The sequence below is a fragment of the Geotrypetes seraphini genome, chromosome 9, assembly GCF_902459505.1.
Source record: "Geotrypetes seraphini chromosome 9, aGeoSer1.1, whole genome shotgun sequence".
Lineage (NCBI taxonomy): Eukaryota > Metazoa > Chordata > Amphibia > Gymnophiona > Dermophiidae > Geotrypetes > Geotrypetes seraphini.
In genome coordinates, this window is record NC_047092.1 from 10,021,681 (window position 1) to 10,046,144 (window position 24,464).

The 24,464-nt window shown below is 44.2% G+C and overlaps 1 protein-coding gene across 1 annotated transcript in view; it reads left to right on the top strand.

The window, feature by feature from the left end:
- The window catches only part of PRKCQ (protein kinase C theta), a 63,480-nt gene extending 40,036 nt beyond the window's left edge, over window positions 1–23,444 (top strand). The window contains exons 12-17 of the mRNA XM_033959410.1: window positions 4,528–4,619; window positions 11,249–11,311; window positions 13,927–14,065; window positions 15,543–15,731; window positions 19,825–19,953; window positions 21,144–23,444. Of these exons, the coding sequence (XP_033815301.1) occupies window positions 4,528–4,619; window positions 11,249–11,311; window positions 13,927–14,065; window positions 15,543–15,731; window positions 19,825–19,953; window positions 21,144–21,299 (768 nt within the window). The 3' untranslated portion in view covers window positions 21,300–23,444. The remainder of the gene's footprint in view (window positions 1–4,527; window positions 4,620–11,248; window positions 11,312–13,926; window positions 14,066–15,542; window positions 15,732–19,824; window positions 19,954–21,143) is intronic.
- Window positions 23,445–24,464: the final 1,020 nt, after the last annotated feature.

Here is a 24,464-nt window from a genome sequence, read left to right on the forward strand (position 1 = left end):
GATTATTCACGGTTTGTAGCTTGCTGGCTCCTCCCCCCAAATTACACCAGCTTGCATAGAGAAATCGTTGATTCCAAGCGTTTACAGAGAAAATCGCCGATTCCCAGCACTTTCTTCACGGTGTTTTGCCTCTCCTTCAGGAACAGGCCAAGTCTCCCGCCATTTTATTCGCGGTAATATTAAATATTGAACTAAGGCCAGTACTGGGCAGACTTGCATGGTCTGTGTCTGTATATGGCCGTTTGGTGGAGGATGGGCTGGGGAGGGCTTCAATGGCTGGGAGGGTGTAGATGGGCTGGAGTAAGTCTTAACAGAGATTTTGGCAGTTGGAACCCAAGCACAGTGCAGGGTAAAGCTTTGGATTCTTGCCCAGAAATAGCTAAGAAAAAAAATTAAAAAATTTAAATTGAATCAGGTTGGGCAGATTGGATGGACCTTTCGAGTCGTTATCTGCCGTCATCTACTATATGTTACTATGAGAGAGAGAAAGAAAAAGAGAGAAAGACAAAGAAAGAAAAAGAGAGAAAAAGACAAAGAAAGAGAGAAAGACAAAGAGAGAGAAAGAGAAAGAAAAAGAGAGAAAGACAAAGAAAGAACGAGAGAAAGACAAAGAAAAAGTGAGAGAAAGAAAGAAAGAGAGAGTGAGACAAAGAAAGAGAGGGAGAGAAAAACGGTGACTGAGTTCAAAGAAGCGTGGAATGAACACAGAGGATCTAGAATCAGAAAATAATATTAAAAATTGAACTAAGGCCAGTACTGGGCAGACTTGCACGGTCTGTGTCTGGCCGTTTGGTGGGGGATGGGCTGGGGAGGGCTTCAATGGCTGGGAGGGTGTTGATGGGCTGGAGTAAGTTTTAACAGAGATTTCGGCAGTTGGAACCCAAGCACAGTACCGGGTAAAGCTTTGGATTCTTGCCCAGAAATAGCTAAGAAGAAAAAATTTAAATTGAATCAGGTTGGGCAGACTGGATGGACCTTTAGGGTCTTTATCTGCCGTCATCTACTATGTTATGTTACTATGTTATGGTTTCACCATATTCACGATGGTTTTTAATAGAAAACAGCGAATCACATATGACAAAGTTATTTGCGGTTCTGTTAATCCCCTCTCACAGCGAATGCGGAGGGAGACGTGTACTAAACTATCTCAAATTTTGTCGTCAAGCAATGACTGGTTTAGCTTTAATTTGTAATATACAATGTGGATGTCTTACATTACATTACATTACATTAGTGATTTATATTCCGCTTGTGCCTTGCGGTTCTAAGCGGATTACAATTTATAAGACTGGACATTTCCAGTAGCGGTGCAGTACATAAATTCAAGAATGTGTCAAGATACAATTGTTAATCTGGGTTTTTCGGAAGAACTTGAAAGCTAATAGTAGATTATGATAAGTAGTTGTGATGAGTAGATATAGTAATGTCAGGATTCTGGTAGGTTGTTGTGATGAATGGAAATAATAAGAGTCAGGGTTCTGATGTATTGCTATGGTGGTGATGGTGGTGGTCATGGGAGTATTTTCTATTGTTGTTGAGGGGTTATGATGATGGAAAGTGTTTTTTGAAGAGATGAGTTTTGATTTCTTTTCGGAATATTTTGATGTCTGTTGAATTTATCAGTAGGTTGTTGATGGTGGGATCAATCTTTGCTGCTTGTGTCGCTAAAAGGCTGTCGTATATTTTCTTTCGTCTTGTTCCGTTGAGAGGGGGGTGAATGAATAGGCTCCGAGTTCTCCTTAATCTATGAGATAGGTTACGGTGTAGTCTGTTATTTAGGTATATGGGTGCTGTTCCGTGTGTTACTTTGTATAGTAGACAGTAGAATTTGAACTGGGATCTTGCTTTTATTGGTAGCCAGTGTGAGTCTAGGTATGCGTTGGTGATGTGGTCATATTTGCCAAGGGAGTAGATGAGTCTGAGGGCCGTGTTCTGAACCGACTGCAGTTGTCTTAACATATAGTTTGGGCAAGACAAGTAGAGGCTGTTGCAATAATCTAACATACTTAGTACCAGGGATTGTACCAATAACTTGTATTGATCTTTGTTGAAGTATTTTCTTATTTTTCTCAGATTACGCATAGTGAAGAATGCTCTTTGGATGATTTTGTGGATATGAGTCTGCATTGTGCAATTTCTGTCAAGTTGTATTCCCAGGATTTTGAGTGTGTTTTGCATTGGGTACTTGATTGTATTTAATTCTAGTTCAGTGAAAGATGGTTTTTTTTTCCTTCTCTAGAAGGAGGAATTTGGTTTTTTCCGTGTTCAGTTTTAGTTTATGACTTGACATCCATTTTTCTACCGTTTCCATTATTATTTTCAAGTGGTTTGTGGGTAAGGGGTCTTGACTGTTAAATGGGAGTATGATAGTTATGTCATCCGCGTAGCTGAATGATACTGTGTTTAGGGCGTCTAGGGTTATGCCGAGGGATGCTATGAAGAGGTTGAATAATATTGGTGATAATGGTGATCCTTGTGGTACTCCGCATGGGTTTGACCATGGGTCGGATATGTGCTCCTTTGACTTGACTCTGTATGTTCGAGTTTTTAGGAAGCTTTGGAACCAGTTGTGAACGTTACCTGAGATCCCTATTGCGTCTAATATCTGGAGTAGTATGTGGTGGTCAACTAGGTCAAATGCCGCTGAGAGATCAAGTTGAATGAGAAGCAGTTTGTTACCTATGCTGAGGTGTTGTCGGACAGTGTCTAATAGTGATACCAGTAGAGTTTCTGTGCTATGGTTAGATCTGAATCCGGATTGTGAGGGGTGTAGTATGTGATGGTCTTCAAGGTAGTTGGAGAGGTGTTGTGCGACAAGGCCTTCTGTTAGTTTGATGTATAATGGGATTGAAGCGATTGGTCTGTAGTTTGCAGGATTGTCTGTAGGACCTTTGGGATCTTTCAGGATAGGTGTAATTATGATTTCTCCTAATTCCGGTGGGAAATGGCCTTCACTTAGTGTAGTTTGGAGCCATAATGTGAGGCTAGCTTTGAATTTGGTGGAAGCTGTAGCTAATAAGTATGAGGGGCAATTATTCAAGTCACATGAGGATTTGCTGTATTTTTTGTAAAGTCTGTTCAAGTCTGACCATTGTATCTTTGGGAAATTTGTCCAGGTCCTGTCTGCTGGGATTGCTTCGTCTTTTGTGTGATTGATTTGTATTTCTTCTATGTTGGTTCTTGAATTGTTGAATGTGGATCTGGTTGTGAGGATTTTGAGTTTGAAATAGTCCGCTAATTGAGTGGCTGTGGGAGTTTGGTTTCCTTGGGTGGCGAGATATGGTTTAGTATCTGTGAGGTTTTTTATGATGTCAAAAAGTTTTCTTGTGTCTGGTTTTTCGGTGCCGATTAGTTTAGAGTAGAAGTTTTTCCGTTTTTCCTTCAATTTGGTATTGTATTGTTTTATTTGGATTTTCCATTCTTCTTTGGTATGATTGTGTTTCTGTTTTTTCCATGTTCTTTCTAATTGTCTGCATTTCCTTTTTAGGTGTAAGAGTTCGTCGTCAAACCATTTGTTAGATGGTCTGTCTATTTTGTTTTTATTTTTTATTGGAGCTAGTTCGTTTAGTGTAGATTCACTTAGGGTCCGCCAGCTGTTTATGAATTCTTTGGGGTTGTTGGGTTCGATTTTGGGGTCGACAGTGTTCCAGAATGTGTTAGGTTCGATTTTCGGTCTGATCATGATGTGTGATTTCTTTGGGATGGGTTTGTTGTTGTTTTGAGCCCAATTGATAGTGAATGAGTATTTGAAGTGGTCTGACCAGAGGGTGGGGTGCCAGAACTCGTTTGAGATGTGAATATTTTGTGTGTTTTGGTTTGGAGATGAATATGCTGCTATATCTAGTTGATGACCTTTTTCGTGAGTGGGTTCTGGGTTGAGAATTTGGTAAGATAGTGAGTTGAGGTATGACAGTATATCTGTTGCTTGTTTGGATGATTGATCTTCTAAATGGAGGTTTAAGTCTCCTAGAATCAAGTTATGTGTGGAGGAGAGAGAATTCTGGAAGATGAATTCTTCGATTTCTTGTTTTGCTGAGTTCCATTTTCCTGGTGTAATGTAGCAGAGAAGACAGTTCATGTTTCCAATGAGTGATTTGTCTGATATTTGGCAGGCTAATAGATCTAGGTAAGGGGTGGAGTGCTTGCTTAGGACGTCTATGTTGAAATTGTTCTTTTACTAAGGTGCGCTAGTGGTTTTAGCACGCGCTAACCCCACGCTACGCGCCAAGAACTAACGCCAACTCAATGGTGGTGTTACCGTCTAGCATGCGCGGCAATGCAGCACCCGCTAAAACCGCTAGCACACCTTAGTAAAAGGAGCCCTTAGTATCACAGATAACTCAGGTGTTAGAATTGGATTATAGTTTCACGTTTATTAAAATTTGATATCCTGTCTTATCAGTATTCAAGGCGGTTTTACAAAGTTTAAAAATACAGAGAACGCATCAAAAAGGGGAATATATGTGGATATTTCTCTAGGCCACTGCCTTTTTCCACTCTAAATAAATTCTTTCCTTTTCTCATCAGGAAAATCTCTTTTTTGTCATGGAGTACCTTAATGGAGGAGATCTGATGTTTCACATCCAAAACTGTCATAAATTTGACATTGACCAAGCAACGTGAGTACTGGGCAGGGCACGTCTCATTCACCATTCCAGTTCTATTTCATTTCCGGGGGAGATACCCATATTTTAGGGAGAGGAAGAGAGGAAAATGTAGGAAAAAAAGACCCCGCAACAGAGACAGAAACTCTGCCAACATAGGATCCACTGAGTAGACAATGTAATAATCCCACATGATAGGAATTATCCATCCTTTTTTTCTTGTGTCAGGAGTTCATGTATCACTTGATTGCTGGTATTAATTATGCCCAGTTAATATTTACTCTATTATTCTCAAGTGACTCTGACAGGAAAAGCAAAGACCACTTAGCACACCCCCCAATGTTTAAAGATCAGCAGGAGGGATGCCTATTCCTTTTTGTCGGCAGGCCCGCCTCTTCAAAATGGTCCTTCCCCTTCCCGGTGCATCCTGGGATGCACTGGGAGGGGCCTAAGACTCTGATTGGTTCAGGTGCCTAAGGCGCTTCCCATAGGAGAGGCCTTTGGCACCTGGGCCAATCAGAGCATTAGGCCCCCTTCCCAGTGCATCCTTGGCATCAAATAGCTGAAATACTTTGACACTAAACAGGCTAAAACTGGTTTAGTCTTATAATTGAAGACTTGAGAATGATAGAAAAAAAAAATTCCTCGATTTCTTGGAACTATATTTTTTATGTTATTGTTTCTAAATTTCTATCAATCTTTCTGTTCAAGATGATTATGCTTGGAAATGTATTTGAAAATTGAATAAAGGCACGGTGAGTTTTGAGCATATGTGCCCAAGTCTTTTACGCAGAACATTTTCTGTCCTGAAGATCTAAAGCTCTAACGGCACTGCTTTGTTCTGTTTGAATTTTTTCTACTCTAGATGTTCAATAAGTGATGACACTGTTGACCCACAGCTCTGTGGCATTCTTATGAACCATTGCAGGCAGGACTTTGGTTCAATCCCCACAGTCAGCTTCTGTTCCTCAGGACAACAGGGGCTTGAAATTCTCTGACAGGTGCAATTATAGCCAGTGGAGGAGGAAAATCCAGTCACTGAGTGACAGGGATGCTGAGCGCATGACTCCAGGGAACATTTGTGCGTATTCTACAGGAAAGCTCAGGGGGCTTCTTTCAGTCAGCAATGGCTGGGCTATACAGGAATTATTAGGAAAGGAATGGAAAATAAAAATGAGAATATTATAGTGCCTTTATATCGCTCCATGGTATGACTGCACCTCGAATGCTGTGTACATTTCTGGTCACTACATCTCAAAATAGATAAAATGGAATTAGAAAGGTGATGAAAATGATAAAAGGAAAGGTTAAAGCTGCCTGGGCTTTTCAGCTTGGAGAAGAGATGGCTCAAAGGAGATATGATAGAGGTCTATAAAATACTGAGTGGAGTAGAAAGGGTAGCTGTGAATCACTTGTTCACTGTTTCTAAAAATACTAGGACTAAGGGGCATACAATGAAGCTACTAAGTAGTAGATTTAAAACAAACCTGAGAAAATATGTCTTTACACAACGTGTTATTAAACTCTGGAATTCATTGCCAGAGAATGTGATAAAATCAGTTAGCTTAGCAGGGTTTAAAAAAAGATTTGGATAATTTCCTAAAAGAGAAGTCCATAAGCCATTATTAAGATGGACTCGAGGAAATCCACTGCTTATTCCTTGGATACACAGCATAAAATCTGTTTACTACTAAATAGCAGATGTGAAACGAACTGGAGAAAATATTTCTTAACTCAGTGTATAATTAAACTATTCCAAGAGAGCGGTCTAATGAGCTTATACAATGTGCATATTTCACAAGAGTGTCCACTGTTCACGAAGAGTGGGCACTCCTTTCTTCCGGCACACACATGCGTGAACCATCACACGTGTGAGAATAGTGCACGCACTCTCTCAGAAACAACATTGCTCCTGTATAACTAAATTTAAAAAAAAAATCCCAAGAAAAAGTGAACACAAATGACACAGCAGCAACTCCTCGTGACCCTGAGCAAGTCACTTAATCCTCCATTGCCCCAGGTGCATAAAACGTAGACTGTGAGCCCACCAGGGACAGAAAAAGTGACTGTGTATAATGTGTACAGTGCTGTGTACATTTAGTAGCACTATATAAATGATTAGCCCAGTAGCCCGTTCTCACGATGGCCAATCCAGTCACTAGTACTTGGCCAAAACCCAAGGAGTAGCAACATTCCATACAGAATCCCAAAGAATAGCAAGATTCCGGAATCCCAAAGAGTAACAAGATTCTAGAATCCCAAAGAGTAGCAATATTCCATACAGAATCCCAAAGAATAGCAAGATTCCGGAATCCCAGAGAGTAACAAGATTCTAGAATCCCAAAGAGTAGCAACATTCCATACAGAATCCCAAAGAATAGCAAGATTCCGGAATCCCAAAGAGTAACAAGATTCTAGAATCCCAAAGAGTAGCAATATTCCATACAGAATCCCAAAGAATAGCAAGATTCCGGAATCCAAAAGAGTAACAAGATTCTAGAATCCAAAAGAGTAGCAACATTCCATGCTACCAATCCAGGGCAAGCAGAGGCTTCCCCCATGTTTTTCTCAATAACAGACTATGCACTTTTCCTCCAGGAACTTGTCCAAACCTTTCTTAAAACCAGCTACGCTATCCGCTCTTACCACATCCTCTGGCAACACGTTCCAGAGCTTAACTATTCTCTGAATGAAAAAATGTTTCCTCCTATTGGTTTTAAAAGTATTTCCCTGTAACTTCGAGTGTTCCCTAGTTATTGTCATTTTTGATGGAGTGAAAAATCGATCCACTTGCACCTGTTCTACTCCACTCCGGATTTTGTAGACTTCAATCATGTCTCCCCTCAGTCGTCTCTTTTCCAAGCTGAAGAGCCCTAACATTTTTTGTCTTTCCTCATACGAGAGGAATAGTAGGAAATGATAAAAAATGTTTGGGCTACATACTTAAGGTTACCATATTTACACATGACCCCCCTCCCCATTCCGCCTCCAGCCCCACCCCCACAAAGCCCCATCTCTTCTTCTGGATGAGCTCCAGCTGCGTCTGGAGGGCCTGGAGCATTCGCGGATGTGTGCGACGTCATCCGCTCATGCTCAGAGGCCCTCTAGATGCGGCCGGAGCTCGTCCAAAACCCGGACAAATGCCAGGTTTTGGAAAGTCCATTTGGGAGCCCGGCCAGTCCTCTAAAAAGAGGACATGTCTGGGGTTTTCCGGACAGCTGATAGTCCTACGCATACTTCTAAAAAAATGCTATTAGGACAAGGAGACATTCAGCTCACAGTAGGCCTCTCACAGTGAGGCATTTGCCCCATTCAGTACATAACAACATAAGAACATAAGCAATGCCTCCGATGGGTCAGACCTGAGGTCCATCGTGCCCAGCAGTCCGCTCACGCGGCGGCCCAACAGGTCCAGGACCTGTGCAGTAATCCTCTATCTATACCCCTCTATCCCCTTTTCCAGCAGGAAATTGTCCAAACCTTTCTTGAACCCCAGTTCTGGAAGCCCATTGGCTAAGGCTCTTAACATTTGCATCTCCTCTTCCCATTGGCTAAGGCTCTTTGCACCTGCATTTATGGTTATATAAACCTAGAAACATGATGGCAGATAAAGGCCAAATGGTCCATCCGCAGCATCCACTATCTCCTCCTCTCCCTATTGGCTAAGGCTCTTAACATTTGCATCTCCTCTTCCTATTGGCTAAGGCTCTTTGCACCTGCATTGTGAGGTCATAGAGCTTTATGGTTATAGAAACCTAGAAACATGATGGCAGATAAAGGCCAAATGGTCCATCCGCAGCATCCACTATCTCCTCCTCTCCCATAAGAACATAAGCAATGCCTCTGCTGGGTCAGACCTGAGGTCCATTGCGCACAGCAGCCTGCTCACGCGGCGGCCCAACAGGTCCAGGACCTGTGCAGTAATCCTCTATCTATACCCCTCTATCCCCTTTTCCAGCAGGAAATTGTCCAAACCTTTCTTGAACCCCAGTACCGTACTGTGCCCTATTACGCTCTCTGGAAGCGCATTGGCTAAGGCTCTTAACATTTGCATCTCCTCTTCCCATTGGCTAAGGCTCTTTGCACCTGCATTGTGAGGTCATAGAGCTTTATGGTTATAGAAACCTAGAAACATGATGGCAGATAAAGGCCAAATGGTCCATCCGCAGCATCCACTATCTCCTCCTCTCCCTATTGGCTAAGGCTCTTAACATTTGCATCTCCTCTTCCTATTGGCTAAGGCTCTTTACACCTGCATTGTGAGGTCATAGAGCTTTATGGTTATAGAAACCTAGAAACATGATGGCAGATAAAGGCCAAATGGTCCATCCGCAGCATCCACTATCTCCTCCTCTCCCATAAGAACATAAGCAATGCCTCCGCTGGGTCAGACCTGAGGTCCATCGTGCCCGGCGGCCCAACAGGTCCAGGACCTGTGCAGTAATCCTCTATCTATACCCCTCTATCCCCTTTTCCAGCAGGAAATTGTCCAATCCTTTCTTAAACCCCAGTACCGTACTCTGCCCTATTACGTCCTCTGGAAGCGCATTCCAGGTGTCCACCACACGTTGGGTAAAGAAGAACTTCCTAGCATTCGTTTTTAGTCACAAAGATGTTAGAAAATTGGGCAACATGTAGCCCCTCTCTCATTTTGCTCCTGGCAGTTGTCTGCACGTATTATCCCATGGCTTCTGTGGTAAGAAGAACTGTGATCTAGGACATGTTTTTACTGTCACTGTGACGTATGACCACTGTTGCCGCTAAGATGAGCAGGAGCCCTCGACCTACGGACCTGCCAGTTTAGGGTTACCAGACGTCTGGATTTCCCCGGACATGTTTTCCTTTTGAGGACATGTCCAGAGGTCCAGACAGCTTTTCAAAACCCGGCACTTTGTCCGGGTTTTGAAAAGCTTCCCGTCAAAATCGCTTCGGGAAGGGACATGCACACCTGCGCGGACGCAACACGGTGACGTCACGTGTATGTGTGCATATGTCATTATTGCGTCACGTCCACGCATGCGCAGGTGCCATCTGGGGGCGGGGCTAGGGGCGGAATGAGGCGTGACACAGGTGAAACTGGACAGGCCTGGGGGTCATGACCTTTGGGAAAATCCAGTAACCCTATGCCAGTAGGGAGCACTGTTTTCCTTTCGTTAGTGAAGGCCGGGCAAGTTCTGTGGGACTCCAGGGAACCTGCCTGTTCCTAGAAATTGAATCCCCCCCACCGGCAGCATCGTGGTTGGAGGACTCATGGTGGGAATTGCATAGCACAGGGGTGTCAAAGTCGCTCCTCGAGGGCCGTAATCCAGTCGGGTTTTCAGGATTTCCCCAATGAATATGCATGAGATCTATGTGCATGCACTGCTTTCAATGCATATTCATTGGGGAAATCCTGAAAACCCGACTGGAATACAGCTCTCGAGGACCGGAGTTCCATACCCTTGCTCTAGAGCAGGCATCTCAAAGTCCTTCCTCGAGGGCCGCAATCCAGTTGGGTTTTCAGGATTTCCCCAATGACTATGCATGACATCTATGTGCATGCACTGCTTTCAATGCATATTCATTGGGGAAATCCTGAAAACCCGACTGGAATACAGCTCTCGAGGACCGGAGTTCCATACCCTTGCTCTAGAGCAGGCATCTCAAAGTCCTTCCTCGAGGGCCGCAATCCAGTTGGGTTTTCAGGATTTCCCCAATGACTATGCATGAGATCTATGTGCATGCACTGCTTTCAATGCATATTCATTGGGGAAATCCTGAAAACCCGACTGGAATACAGCTCTCGAGGACCGGAGTTCCCTACCCCTGCTCTAGAGCAGGCATCTCAAAGTCCTTCCTCGAGGGCCGCAATCCAGTTGGGTTTTCAGGATTTCCCCAATGAATATGCATGAGATCTATGTGCATGCACTGCTTTCAATGCATATTCATTGGGGAAATCCTGAAAACCCGACTGGATTACGGCCCTCAAAGAGGGACTTTGAGATCCCTGGACTGTAGCATAAGTTCTTGTTTCTTAGGGTTAACATATGGCTCCAGATAAAAGGAGGATGGATTGAGACATCCGGGTTTTATTTCTATTGCATTCAATGTCCTTTTTCTGGAGCCATATGGTAACCCAGGGATCTCAAAGTCCCTCCCTGAGGTCCGCAATCCAGTCGGGTTTTCAGGATTTCCCCAATGAATATGCATTGAAAGCAGTGCATGCACATAGATCTCATGCAGATTCATTGGGGAAATCCTGAAAACCCGACTGGATTGCGGCCCTTAAGGAGGGACTTTGAGACCCCTGTGGTAACCCAATCGGGATGGTGGATGGGTTCATACATGGGAGGCATTTTGGACACCACCAGCCTGACCTGCAGAAGCCCAAACCGCTCTAGTGCTAGTCAGCTCCCGTGATTAAGATAAAGCTGGTTCTTTCCAGGAGTGAGACGCAAGTACTTTATGGTTTTCGCCAGTTTCTGACTTTAAATTTTCCTATGCTTTTAGTGCAATAAAGGTTTTCATTTCTCATCTCTTGGTATTTTTTTAAGGTGGTACATGTTTTTATTAACAAATTCATAAGTCATTTGAAAAAAATAAACTAGATCCTTGCCTTGAGCTATCAATGAAAAAACATAAATTTGGTTTTAATTCTTTTTCAGGTTTTATGCTGCTGAAATTGTCTGTGGTCTTCAGTTCCTCCATTCCAAGGGGGTTGTATACAGGTAACAGACACCGGATGGTTCACGCAACTGGATTTTTATTGAGAAAAAAGTAGTATATATGTTCCTGAAGTATTTCCTTATTAAAAGTTTTGGTGAATGAAAGGCGAGATAAATCCAAATGATCATGATTATTAATTTCAGGGCAGTGACGCGTCAAAATCGCACGAGACAATCGCGTGCAGGACATCAGCGCTCCGGATGTAAACGGAATTTAAAAGCGCTCCAAGGGGGTGTGGGTGCGTGGGGGGAAAACCACCGCACTTAACTTAGTAGTGTTGGCGCTGCCGTTGGGGGGGGGGGGGATCCCCCACACATTACAGAAGAAACTGAACTTTTTCCCTAAAAATAGGAAAAAAAGCCTGTTTCCTCTATAATGGGGTTCCCCCACCCCAACACTCCCCCTTGGAGTGCTTTTAAATTCAGTTTACATCTGGTGCGCTGATGTCCTGCGCGCGATTGTCGGCCCGGCTTTGTCTGCTCGTGATTGGCTCGCGCGGTTTAGTCTATGAACCTTTCAGGGCTGGTTCACACTGGTTTAGCTCTCGCAAAACCTAAACGTCTCATTCCTGGAGGTGTACTGAAGCCTACTGACGTAGCGAGAAAGGTTGGCGCCCGGAACGGTGGCGGCCTTTATCGCCGCCCTGAGCACCTCACGGCTGCTTGGGAGCCCCCCTGCTCTTCCCCGTTGCTTGAATGCCCCTCGCATTCCTCTTGAAAAGTTCACCGGCACGATCAGCACCTTCCATCAGCTGACCGTGCCTGCCTTGACTTCCAGGAAGTGATGTCAGAAGGGAGCTGACGTCGGCGCGAGCAGCAAGGGTAGGGTTACCAGACGTCTGGATTTCCCCCGGACGGATTTTCAAAACCCAGCACTTTGTCCGGATTTTGAAAAGCTTCTGACATTGGGATGGCATCCGCAAATGCTCAGATGCGCAAATGCGTCACATCCGCGCATGCACGTGACATCATCGCATTACATCCACGCATGTGCGCAACATCATCTCGTCACATGCGTGGATGCCGTCCCGACACACACACGGGTTAAGGGGGTGTGGGGTGAGGGTGGGATGGGGCGTGACATGGGCGGGCCTGGGGGTATGGAAATCTGGGAACCCTAAGCAAGTGGAATATGCAACTCGCACCAGCAAACATTTAAAGAGGTACGAGGAGGGGGCAGACAGGAGGAGAGGCACCTGGGGTTGTCTGTGTCTCCCCCCCCCAATACTACGCCATTGCTACTTCCTGTAAGGCACAATTAGTCACTGGGAAATAAAAGCCCCAGGGCTACATGCTCTTCTCTTTGATAGGTTTACCTCGAGCCACTGTTTGTATTTAGCAGAGGTGACCTGAGTCAAACCTAGAACAGCTTTTTAATAGGTCCCCAAAGTGCCGCATCCAGTTTTCAGTCACAGGTACCTACAGAAAGTCTCAACTTCTGTGTGATAGGCAGATCTTTTATTAATTTATTTAAAACGCTTGTAGCCGGCATATCAACCATCTATGCGGATAACAACGATACATACAGAATTAAAACAAAACATCACATATATAATAAAACAGAGCATAGCAGATTATTAAAATAACTGCATACAATAAATGACTTACACGTTTGCCTTAAAATAAAAAAGCCAAGCAATTGCAAGATTATAAGCAACCAAATTTGAAAAAGGCAAGTCAGCAAAAATAGGCTTTCAAACTTTTCTGAAATGCCCAAAAATCAGAGGTCAGACAGATAGAATCTGGAACCGAGTTCCATAGTAAAGGTCCATCTACTTCAGGGGTGTCAAAGTCCCTCCTTGAGGGCCGCAATCCAGTCGGGTTTTCAGGATTTTCCCAATGAATATGCATGAGATCTATTAGCATGCAGTGCTTTCATTGCATGCTACTAGATCTCATGCATATTCATTGGGGAAATCCTGAAAACCCGACTGGTTTGCGGCCTCTCGAGGAGGGACTTTGACATCCCTGGTCTACTTGGAATATACGTGATCGATTTGCAACTTTGGTGACAGAACGAAGAATGGGAACAGCCAAAAAAGCTCTGTCCTGTGATCTCAAAGAACGAGAAGGCACATAAGTCTGTAGCAGAGAAGCAATCATCTTGGGCAATAGATCCCGGACAGACTTGAATGGTTCATAGACAACGGCGCGAAAGACAAAAGCGCGCGCCGACAATTGAGCGCAGCGCACGCCGCAGCGCCACTCTAAATTACAGTTTTTAGGGGCTCCGACGGGGGGGTTTGTTGGGGAACCCCCCCAGTTTACTTAATAGACATCGTGCCGGTGTTATGGGGGGGTTTGGGGGGTTGTAACCCTCCACATTTTACTGTAAACTGAACTCTTTCCCTAAAAACAGGGAAAAAGTGAAGTTTTCAGTAAAATGTGGGGGGTTACAACCCCCCACAACGCGGCGCGATGTCTATTAAGTAAAGTGGAGGGGTTCCCCCCCACACACCCCCGTCGGAGCACTAAAAACAGTAATTTAGAGCGGTGCGGCGCTGCGCACTGTGCTCAATTGTCTGGGCGTGCCTTTGTCCCAGCGCGCTTTTGACCTGACACCGACTTGAATACCAGGGTTAGAAGCTTAAATTTTTGGTTGTTCTTGTTTCTGGCAGAGATCTGAAGTTAGATAACGTTCTACTGGACCAAGAAGGACACATCAAGATCGCAGACTTTGGCATGTGCAAAGAGAACATGTTTGGCAATATCAAGACCTGCACTTTCTGTGGAACGCCAGATTACATAGCTCCAGAGGTGGGTATCGGGCACCCAGCTAACATTCACATGCTGTTCCCAGAGAAACAAAATGGCGTCCTAGATTTATCCTGGAGATATCCATGCCACGACTTTTCTTCGGTTCCTTAACAAAACATTTTGGGCTCCTAGCCGCTTAAAATGCCTGTTCCCACCCAGCCACCAGTGGTCAGTACCACTTAATTTATTTATTTATTCGATTTTTTTAGCCCGTCCTCCCAAAAGAGCCCAGAATGGGTTACAATGAATATATTGGTGCATTAAAATTATAAGTAAGATAGGTACTTAGAAATTCCCTTACTGTCCCGAAGGCTCACAATCTAACTAAAGTACCAGGAAAAATGACAATTAGAAGAGTAATAAAGAAAGAAAATAGAGATAGAGGAGAAAAATAAGGAAATAAACATACTAATAAGATTACAATGATCTAAAGGAATTTGAAAGGTTAAAAAGAGGGGAGATAAGAATAGATGCAGAGGGAGAACTTTTGAAGCAATAGAATTCTGGGGAAATTTAAATGAAATTTGAATGATAAAATAAAACAAAATAAGTGGTAAAACAATAAGTGAGATTAAAAAATATATCATAAACTAAAAAGAAAATAAAATTTAAACAGTCAAGACTGAAGTCCAGCTTGAACGGGCCCCCGAGCCAACCGTTGGTCCAATGGCCGGACTGCAGCCCTCCTCCGTCGGCTCTCCCCTGCTGGAATGGGGGAGGAGCGAAGACAGTGTCGGGTGCCCTGCTGGAACAGGCCCCCGAGCCGACCGTTGGTCCGATGCAAGTTGGTTCAGCAAGTGCCACTGAAAATCGGCCCTCAACAGCCATGTTCCAATCAAGCAGCTCAGGGACATTATAGATGGAAGATCTGGTAAGGAGTTGGCACAATGTTCAGTGCTGGCACCCACATAGCTAGCTGGGCAGAGTAGAAAACCTGATTAACGTAGCATAAGAATAGCCCTAGTACCTGGCCAAAAGCCAAGGAGTAGCAACGTTCCATTTAGAATCCCAAAGAATAGCAAGATTCCGGAATCCCAGAGAGTAACAAGATTCTGGAATCTCAAAGAGTGGCAACATTCCATGCTACTGATCCAGGGCAAGTAGTGGCTTCCCCCAGTAACAGATTATGAACTTTTCCTCCAGGAATTTGTCCAAACCTTTTTTAAAACCAACTACATTAACCGCTCTTAGCACATCCACTGGTAATGCATTTCAGAGCTTAACTATTCTCTAAGTGGAAAAAAATTTCCTGCTATTGGTTTTAAAAGTATTTCCCTGTAACTTTGAGTGTCCCCTAGTCTTTGTAATTTTTGACTGAGTGAAAAATCAATCCACTTGTAACCGTTCTACTCAACTCAGGGCAGTGTCATTGACAGGAAAAAAAACAACCTAAATTATGTTTGTTTTTTTATTCCTAAGTGAATGCGTTATCTCCAATGCATACCCTGTTCTTTTCTGGTGCTCTTATATCCTTCAGATCTTACTGGGACAAAGGTACAATGTTTCCGTTGACTGGTGGTCATTTGGCGTTCTACTCTATGAAATGCTAATTGGCCAATCACCTTTCCACGGCCAAGATGAAGAAGAGCTGTTCCAATCAATCCGCATGGATGATCCTTTCTATCCCCGCTGGCTCAACCAAGATACAAAGGACATTTTAATCCAGGTAAGAAAACCAGGGGATAAGGGTGAAAGCTGCTCTCCTTAATAATTCAATCCAAACTCCTCTTATTCACCCAGCCGCCCCTCACTATCCCTCTTCACTTATCTACCCCTATGTCCCCATCCCTCCCCACCCCGCAAGCTCCGCTAAGCTGGTAAGTCCCTCCTATCTGTGCCCTTCTCTTCAATCGTCAGCTCCAGGTGTCCGAATCCCTACGGCGGGCTCCGTCTCTGGCAGTGTTCAAGGCCCAGTTAAAAGCCCACCTCTTTGAGAGTGCTTTCGGCTCCTAACTCCTCTCACCTTGGGTTCTGCATCCTCAGCCCTCTATGTCATGTCTGTCTGTCTAAGTGAGATTGTAATCTCTTCTGAGCAGGGACAGTCTATTAAATGTCAAAATGTACAGTGTTATAGAAATGATAAATAGTGATAATGCTTCTGTCCCCTTTGCCCAAATAAAGTCAAGCACACATTGCTAAAGAGATGTTGTAAATGTATTATATACCGTAGCAGAATCCTTTCTGTAATCATAGTATAGTGGCCTCCGGATGGGTTTGTTTTGTGCATGATGCCAAGGAAGGAAAACAGAACCCTATGTGAAGAGGATCCAGAAAATAGAGTAGGGTGGGCCGGTGACGGGATAATCGCGTGCCACATGCCAGCACGCCGACAATCCAGCGCAGACAATTCGGCGGAAGACAGAAGCGCGCGGGGGAAAAAATAATTTTTAAAGAGCTCCGACGGGGGGTTTGGGGTGGCAACCCCCCCACTTTATTGGTTAGTGTTCGCGCTGCCGTTGCGGGGGGGGGTGGGGAGTGAAACCCCTCACATTATAGAGAAAACGGAACTTTTCCCGAAAAAAATCAGAAAAAGTTTCGTTTTCGCTATAATGGAGGTTTCCAACCCCCCGAACCCCCCTCCAACAGCAGCGCGAACACTAACCAATAAAGTGGGAGGGTTGCCACACCAAACCCCCCCCCCCCCGTCGGAGCTCTTTAAAAATTACTTTTTCCCCCGCGCACTTCTGTCTTGCGCCGAATTGTCGGTGCTGGATTGTCAGCGCGCTGACGTCTTGCGTTCCACTGTCTATGAACCGGGTGGGCCACAGAAATCCCAATAAGCTAATGGATCAAAAAAAACAACTGATTTTAATAACAAAGCACCAACTCTACAAAGACCCAACGTGGGCCATGTTTCGGCAGGGTTACCGTTTGCCTCAGGGGTCAAGCAATATTCTTTTGGTTGTGTAAAACAGCCACTAGGGATCACTTGCCTTTCAACTGTGTCAGAAATTCAAAATAACAAAGCGCCCCTACTTTGCTTTGTGCAAATCATGACTAGGGTCGCAAGATTTTCCAATCGGAAAATCCAGACCCCCCTAGACCCGCCCCCCCAGGCCTATCCAGTTCCACACACACATCACCGCCCTGTAACGCCCTAATCCCGCCCCCAACCCCGCTCTAGCCCCACCCCTTGCGAGGATTTTCTCCTGCCCGACACGATTTGAGGAGGCTTTGAAAAGCCATCCGGACCCCCAAACAGGTCCTCAAAAGGAGAACGTGTCCGGGCAAATCCAGATATCTGGTAACCTAACCATGACTAGAACGAGCCTTACAGGGTTTGTTCTGCTCCCCAGAGACGCTTCCTCTATAATGTCTTTCTAGTAGGCAAGAAAATAATTATTTCTAGCTGGATCTCTGAGGCCCCTCCCCCCCATTGCGCTGTGGCATGCCAAATTGAGGGACATGGCCACTTTTGAACGACAATGGTATGCGGGCTCTTCCAGCTGTGATTAGAGATATTATGTGGCTTTGTGGGATAGCTCGTTGCACTCCGTCTCTGCTCAGGAGCCAGTACCCCCGTGACGGACCGTTTTAGGTTTCTAGTCCCGAGGTGAGGAACCCTTTTGGGGTTCTCGGGAGTCTTCTGCTCACACTGGTGACCTTCTACTTTCCTTCTGTATGCCTTTTTCTTTTTCTCTCTTCTTTTTTTGATCGCTCTTCTATCTAGGAGGGGGGGAGGGGGGATGCTTGCATGGGGGGTAGAGTGTGTCTGTTGCTGCTCTGGGTGTGCTTGGTGTGCATGGCTTTTTGAGTAGGGCTTGGGGGATGTCTATTCTGTTGTTTTAGGGTGCAAGTAAAAATAGGCGGAGTTTGCACAGACTTCGGGTGGGGATTTTTCACCTATTTCCTGTTCATGGATTACTTCAGACCTCCTGCTGTTTTTGGTTGGTTTTGACTATACCAGTTGTTTCTATATATCTTGTGGTATCTGATTGTATGCTCTGGTGTTGTTGCCGCCTGACTGTTTGTGTTGCTTCACTGTTAATAAACATATGTTTAAAAAAAAAAAGAACGAGCCTTTACTAGTTAGCCACAGTATGCTGGGTATTTTCTCAGCCTCTCAAATGTATAACTAGTGCACAGCCTAATTTCTGTCAATAATACCAAAGACGCTTTCCGTCTAGAATTCATATGATGTGATATGTAAAGACAATTAGAGGTAAGGATAAGGTTTGCATGGAAGTACTTTCTTAATCTGGCCAGTGGCACCCAATACAACTGGGACAATTTCTGGATCTTTGTGACACATGTTCCTGATCTCATGTAAGAGAATGAGACATTCAGGTTTTACTGAAAGCAATGGAAGTAAGGAGGACAGATAGAGACATCTGGGTTTTACTTCTATTGAAAGCAATGGAAGTATAACCCGGATATCTCAATCCATCCTCCTTTTTCTGGAGCCGTATGGTAACCCTACATTGGGTTCCTAGTGGGTTGGGTTCAGAACCTTTTCTACCATTGGTAGAGACTGACCCTGAGGCCTGTAACTCCTCACAGAGCTCTGTAACCTTTTGCTCTTTGGCTTTTGGAAGGGCCGTATCCAAGACATCTTGTATTTGTTGGGGTCAAAAAGAGAGAGACTTTCACAGTGTTAATGGAATTACAGATGTCTTGACCCGGTGGCTTCTTCTGGCCAGACCTTTGTGCCTGTTGTGGAGAGGATGTGAGAGAACACAGTAAATCCGTCCTCTTTTTTTCTGGAGCCATAGGGTAACCCTAACCCAATGGCCAGAATCAGAAATGCCCGCTCTTGATGGTAAGCCTATGCCCCCTTTTACCTATTGCTTTTAAAAATGAATTAAAGACACACAGCCCCTTTTATCAAGCTGCACTAGAGGTTTTTAGCGTGGGCTGGTTCTGTAAATTTTCTGACTCTCATAGAATTCCTATGAGCATCAGAGCACTGACCTTGCCGGCCTGACTAAATATATTTAGTGGTGTCAGGTCAAAAGCGCGCCGGGACAAAGGCGCGCCCAGACAATTGAGCGCAGAGCAGAGGTGCGCACCGCTCAAAATTACTGTTTTTAGGGCTCCGACGGGGGGGCGTGGGGGGAACCCCCCCACTTTACTTAATAGACATCGCGCCACGTTGTGGGGGTGTTGTGGGGGGTTTGGGGGGTTGTAACCCCCCACATTTTACTGAAAACTTCACTTTTTCCCTGTTTTTAGGGAAAAAGTTAAGTTTACAGTAAAATGTGGAGGGTTACAACCTCCCAAACCCCCCATAACGCCGGCGCGATGTCTATTAAGTAAAGTGGGGGGGTTCCCCAACAAAACCCCTCGTCGGAGCCCCTAAAAACAATAATTTTGAGCAGCGCGCACCTCCACGCTGCGCTCAATTGTCCGGGCGCGCCTTTGTCTTTCGCGCCGTTGTCTATGAACCATATTTAGCGGAGCTTCAGAAAAAGGTAATTCAACTATTAAACCATGGAGCTCCTGGGCAAAGGCGTCTCTCACACTGGCTCCGGGTGATATGAATTACTCTGGGTTCCTTTTAAGAAAATGCAGTAAGCAATAGCGCATGCTTCCCCTACCTCTCTCCCCTCCCCTCCCCTCCTCAAACTTCCGCAAACATGGGATGGATCACTCAGGCAAGGTGTGAAGAGCTGGGCAGGATTTTATCTGAACATCACATTCTAGGTTGCCTGCAAAGGGAGGACAGCCCTAAGAGTTCTTCTGTGCCGAAGGACGGTGGCAGTAGGAAGGTTGGATTAGAAGTCATGGAGGGTTTTTTTTTTTTTTTTTAATGTTTACAGCTTTTCGTCAGAGAGCCAGAGGGGAGGCTAGGTGTGAAGGGCGACATCCGACAGCACGCTTTCTTCCATGAGATCAACTGGGAGGCCTTGGAACGTCGGGAAATGCAGCCGCCCTTCAAACCCCGAGTGGTAAGAATTAGCCCTGTTGGGGGTTTTTTTGTCAACGGTTTAGTGCAGGGGTGTCAAAGTCCCTCCTCGAGGGCCGCAATCCAGTCGCATTTTCAGGATTTCCCCAATGAATATACATGAGATCTATTTGCATTCACTGCTTTCATTGTACGCTGATAGATCTCATTGGGGAAATCCTGAAAACCCGAGAGACTACGGGAACTCACGGCAGTCATTTCCTATTGGCGATCTACACGGGGCAGGAGCGTAGGAAAGCCCGCTAGACCACCAGGTAAGGCCTGGATGCCGGGGGGAAGGCGGGAGGGAGGCGGGGGGTGGGTCAGAGCCAGACCAGAAGTTATTCATGGTTTTTCTCCATTCGCGGTCCGGCTCTGTCCCCTATACCCCGCGAATAACGAGGGAGAAGTGTAAAACACATTACACCTTAGTACAATTGCAAAAAAGAAATAAGAAAACCATTTACTAATCCACTCAAGACCTTAACCTGTGATTCCAAGATTACACATAGGCGAAAAAATAAAGGGGAAAATACAAGAAAATAGCAAGATAAGCTTCAGATAATACGGAGATAGGAGCGGCTTCATTAACTATTGAGCATTGATTTCCCTTCATCTAGTTGGGACATTGCCAAAAAAGCACTTAATTGTTGAGGTTCAAAGAAAGGCATCTATTATAGTCTATGGGCGCCTTGGCATTTAGCGTGCTCTAAATCGTTAGCGCACCTTAATAAAAGGATCCCTAAATCTATTAGTTCAAATTACAAAGTTCTAACACGTTTTGGTTCTGGTTTTGTTGGTTGTTCCTGTTACTTCACCTTTATACTTTTTTTATATGTATTGCATTGTGACATGAATGCTATTACATATGCTTTCTGTTCTCACTGTCAGAGTTACTGGCATTCATGCCTATGGATGTACATTTTAAAATACTAATAAAGATGATTGAACTTAAAAAAAAAAATCTGTGTTAAAATGAGTGTGTGAAATAAACCAATAAAAGTCTGAAAATCAGGAAAATATCCCAAGTGAACTGAAAACGAACCACGTTTAATTTAATTTAATTCTTATATACCGCTAATACCTTGCATTTATGAGTCGTTCTATCCATTCACTTAAAATGTCTTTTCACGTGGCCTGATCGCGGTTTAGACTTCGTCTGACTGGATTTTCTCTTTCTCGTTTTTCTTCAAGAAATCCCCGAGCGACTGCAGCAACTTTGACAAGGAGTTCTTGAATGAGAGACCGCGGCTCTCGTGCGTGGACAGGGCGCTTATTAACAGCGTGGACCAAAACATGTTCCAGAACTTTTCGTTCGTGAATCCCAAGATGGGAAGAATCGTATCCTGAAATACGCTCCTACCCGCCTCTGTTCCACCCACCCCCCCCCTTCCCCACTCCCATCCGCACCGCTGCAAATAAAAGAAACAGCCATTTTTGGAACACCGTCACTGATGTAACCAAGGAGAGAAAGAGACGACAAGGAGAAGCCGTAACTTGACTATGACATTTTTGAGATCAACCACGCTAAGAATTTTATTTATATGCTCAAAACTGTACTCAGTCATAAAAAACAAAGACTCCTGTAATGGAAGAAATTGAGGCTTTCATCAGTGAAGAAAGAATAAAAGCAACAAGAGTCTGCAAATCGAATGAGCAACCAAAAAGGGAGCAATGAAAAGCTTATGAAAAATATTTATTGATAAAACTGTGACCCAACAACTTCAGGGGGTCTAACAAACTCGGTCAGATCAATGGTCCATCTAGCCCGATTTCCCTGTTTGGGCGGAACCCCAAAGAGTAGCAAGATTCCGGAATCCCAAGTAGCAGCAGCATTCCATGCTACCGATCCCAGGGCAAGCAGTGGTTCCCCCCACGTCTGTTTCAATAGCAGACTATTGACTTTTCCTCCAGGAACTTCTCCAAACCTTTTCTAAACCCAGATGCGTTAACTTGGTCAAGTAACAATGAAAATCATGAGCTTGCTCCATCCAGGAAGCAAACTGTTAACGCTTTAGAGTTTTCTGAAATCATTCAATTAACTATACCGTGCTATCCAATTTCTTATAGAGAACGACACGGGGACCAATTTGTCCCCGTCCCCGTCCCGTTTCCGTGAGTTTTCTCCCTGTCCCTACCCTATTCCTATGATTTTAAAGTTTTTGAGGCTTGTACAGATGAGGATGGAGCTTGCAAGAATGGGGCAGGGATAGGAAAATAACTTAACGGAACTGGAAATTGAGTTCCCGCAGGATGGGAAAAAATTTGTCCTTGTGTCATTCTCTAATTTCTTATATTCCTTTACACTAGCTCTATGCTCTAAAATGTTGATATTACGTCTACAATTAGTTCAAAATGCTGCAGTAAGATTCATATACGGAATATGGAAATCGGAACACCTGCAACCCTACTATTCGAAACTACATTCACTGCCCATAACTGCAAGGTCAAGTTTAAATTGGACATCAATGCCTTTAAAATCCTAAGAGGGAATGTCCCCAGCTACCTAACTGAGTTGACCGTCCTACTCCAGGGTGCCTCCAACAGATATTTCACCAGAAATCTTTTTCACTTAAAATTCCCAGCATGCAACAGTACAAAGTCTACTGGTCAAGTCACTTTATCCGTCCGATATCAACTAGCCAAATGCCGGAACCAACTTACACTTACACTACGATTTTGTGACCGCTCTCTCAGGCTCAGAAAACTTCTAAAAGCGTTTCTGCACCAAGACAGGGAGCCAACCCTGAAGTAGCTGAAATGGCTAAAGCCCAACTCTAAACTGCCCAATCGGCTCCTGGGACAAAACAAAAAGCCGACAATGACCTACTTGTACTTGTAACTATGAATTTGTAAGTGTGACCTAAGTATTAAGAGTTGTACTGATCTACCCGTTCTAGCAACCCTACTGAATGTCCGTGTTAAACTGACCATTGTAACTTCCTGGTTAACTGACCCAACCTCGTCTAATGTAGTCCGACCTTGAACAGAATAGAATACCTGATTAACACAGCAGGACACAAGCAATTTCATTGAAACCCAACCATGTCAAGTTTCTGTTTCGTCAATGGACGTGTCTCATCGGCTTTTCATTGCTTCTCCTTAGCTATTTCCACTTTCTTCACCAGTGAGACATACGGACAGCTCTCCGACGGCAGGAGACATTTCACATCTACCTCTATCTTGCAGCCTTCGGAGACACACATTTCACTTGGGGAAATTTCCGATGAGGAAAAAATACAGGACTCGGAGATTCAAAAAGGTGTGGAGAGTTCTCTCTGAATATAGCCTGACCTCTCTCCTCACTTTTTCACAAGGCCAGTGCCCAATATAATGGATTCAGTTCTCAGGTATTGTCCTCATTACACATAAGATAGCTTTTCTAATTATCAGTTAACCAGATTTCTTTGGAATAGCAATTGTGTATTAAATAAAATATATCTTAATTGTGGAAAACCCTAAACCTTCTGTTGGGGGCGATCAGATTAACAGTAAGGGAGCAATTCTGAATTCATAAACAGTGGGATCGTGGGATCTTAATGAAACCACTGAGTGGAACATTATTATTTGATATTTTTTTATTTTATCATTCAGGTTTTGTTCGCTTTTGGGGGGGGTTTCCTCTGACTTTTTCCAGCTGATGGTCAATACAAGTCTTTGTACTATAGCATTTGTTTAATAAAGTTTTTTGTGTTGAAGATGTCATCACATGAAGCATGGCGGCCTCTTTTGAAGATATGGGGGCTCCATGTTTGTTCAGGGTAAGGCTTACACGTTAAGCACAGTATGGCAACCTGTAAGTAGAGCAGAACTTTGTGATGGAGGGGAATTAGTGGAACACGGACAAATATAGATCCCTGATGAAGATAGCGAAACTTAGGGGTCCTTTTAGAAAGGCGTGGTATCGGTTTAACGCGCAGAATACCACACGTTAAACCGCCTGCCGCGCTAGTACTTATGCCTCCATTGACGAGGTATTAGGATTTTAGGCTGCCACGGAGGTTAGCACGTGATGGAATGGAGCCCTTGGTCCTTCGATGGATGGGGCTGGAATTCCACATTTTGAATTGGTAAGGTGAGTTTTTGATAGTTTTTGAAGTTATTTTGTGGTTTAGGGTTTTCCATGATTTTGTGTGAGTGACATTTCTGCGATACTATTTATTACCCGATAGTCCCAGGACTGGCACTCCATTTATTTACCATTATGTTATCAGTTGAGGAGTTATATGTTGTGAATCGTGGTGACAAAATGAGCGAACTGCACATATTATTCACTGATTTCTCCTCTCAACCTAATATAAAATGGGACTAGTCAACCCATTAATTTGGAAATCAAAATTCTGGACATCCTTCTGGATCGTAATTTCGCTTTTGATGCACAGATTAACGTTTTAGTACTTTATACTTTGGAAACTTCGGACAATCAAATCTTACTTTAATTTCTCTGCATTTAGACTTCTTGTACAATCTTTGATTTTAAGTCTTTTAGACTACTGCAATATTATCTATCTAGCC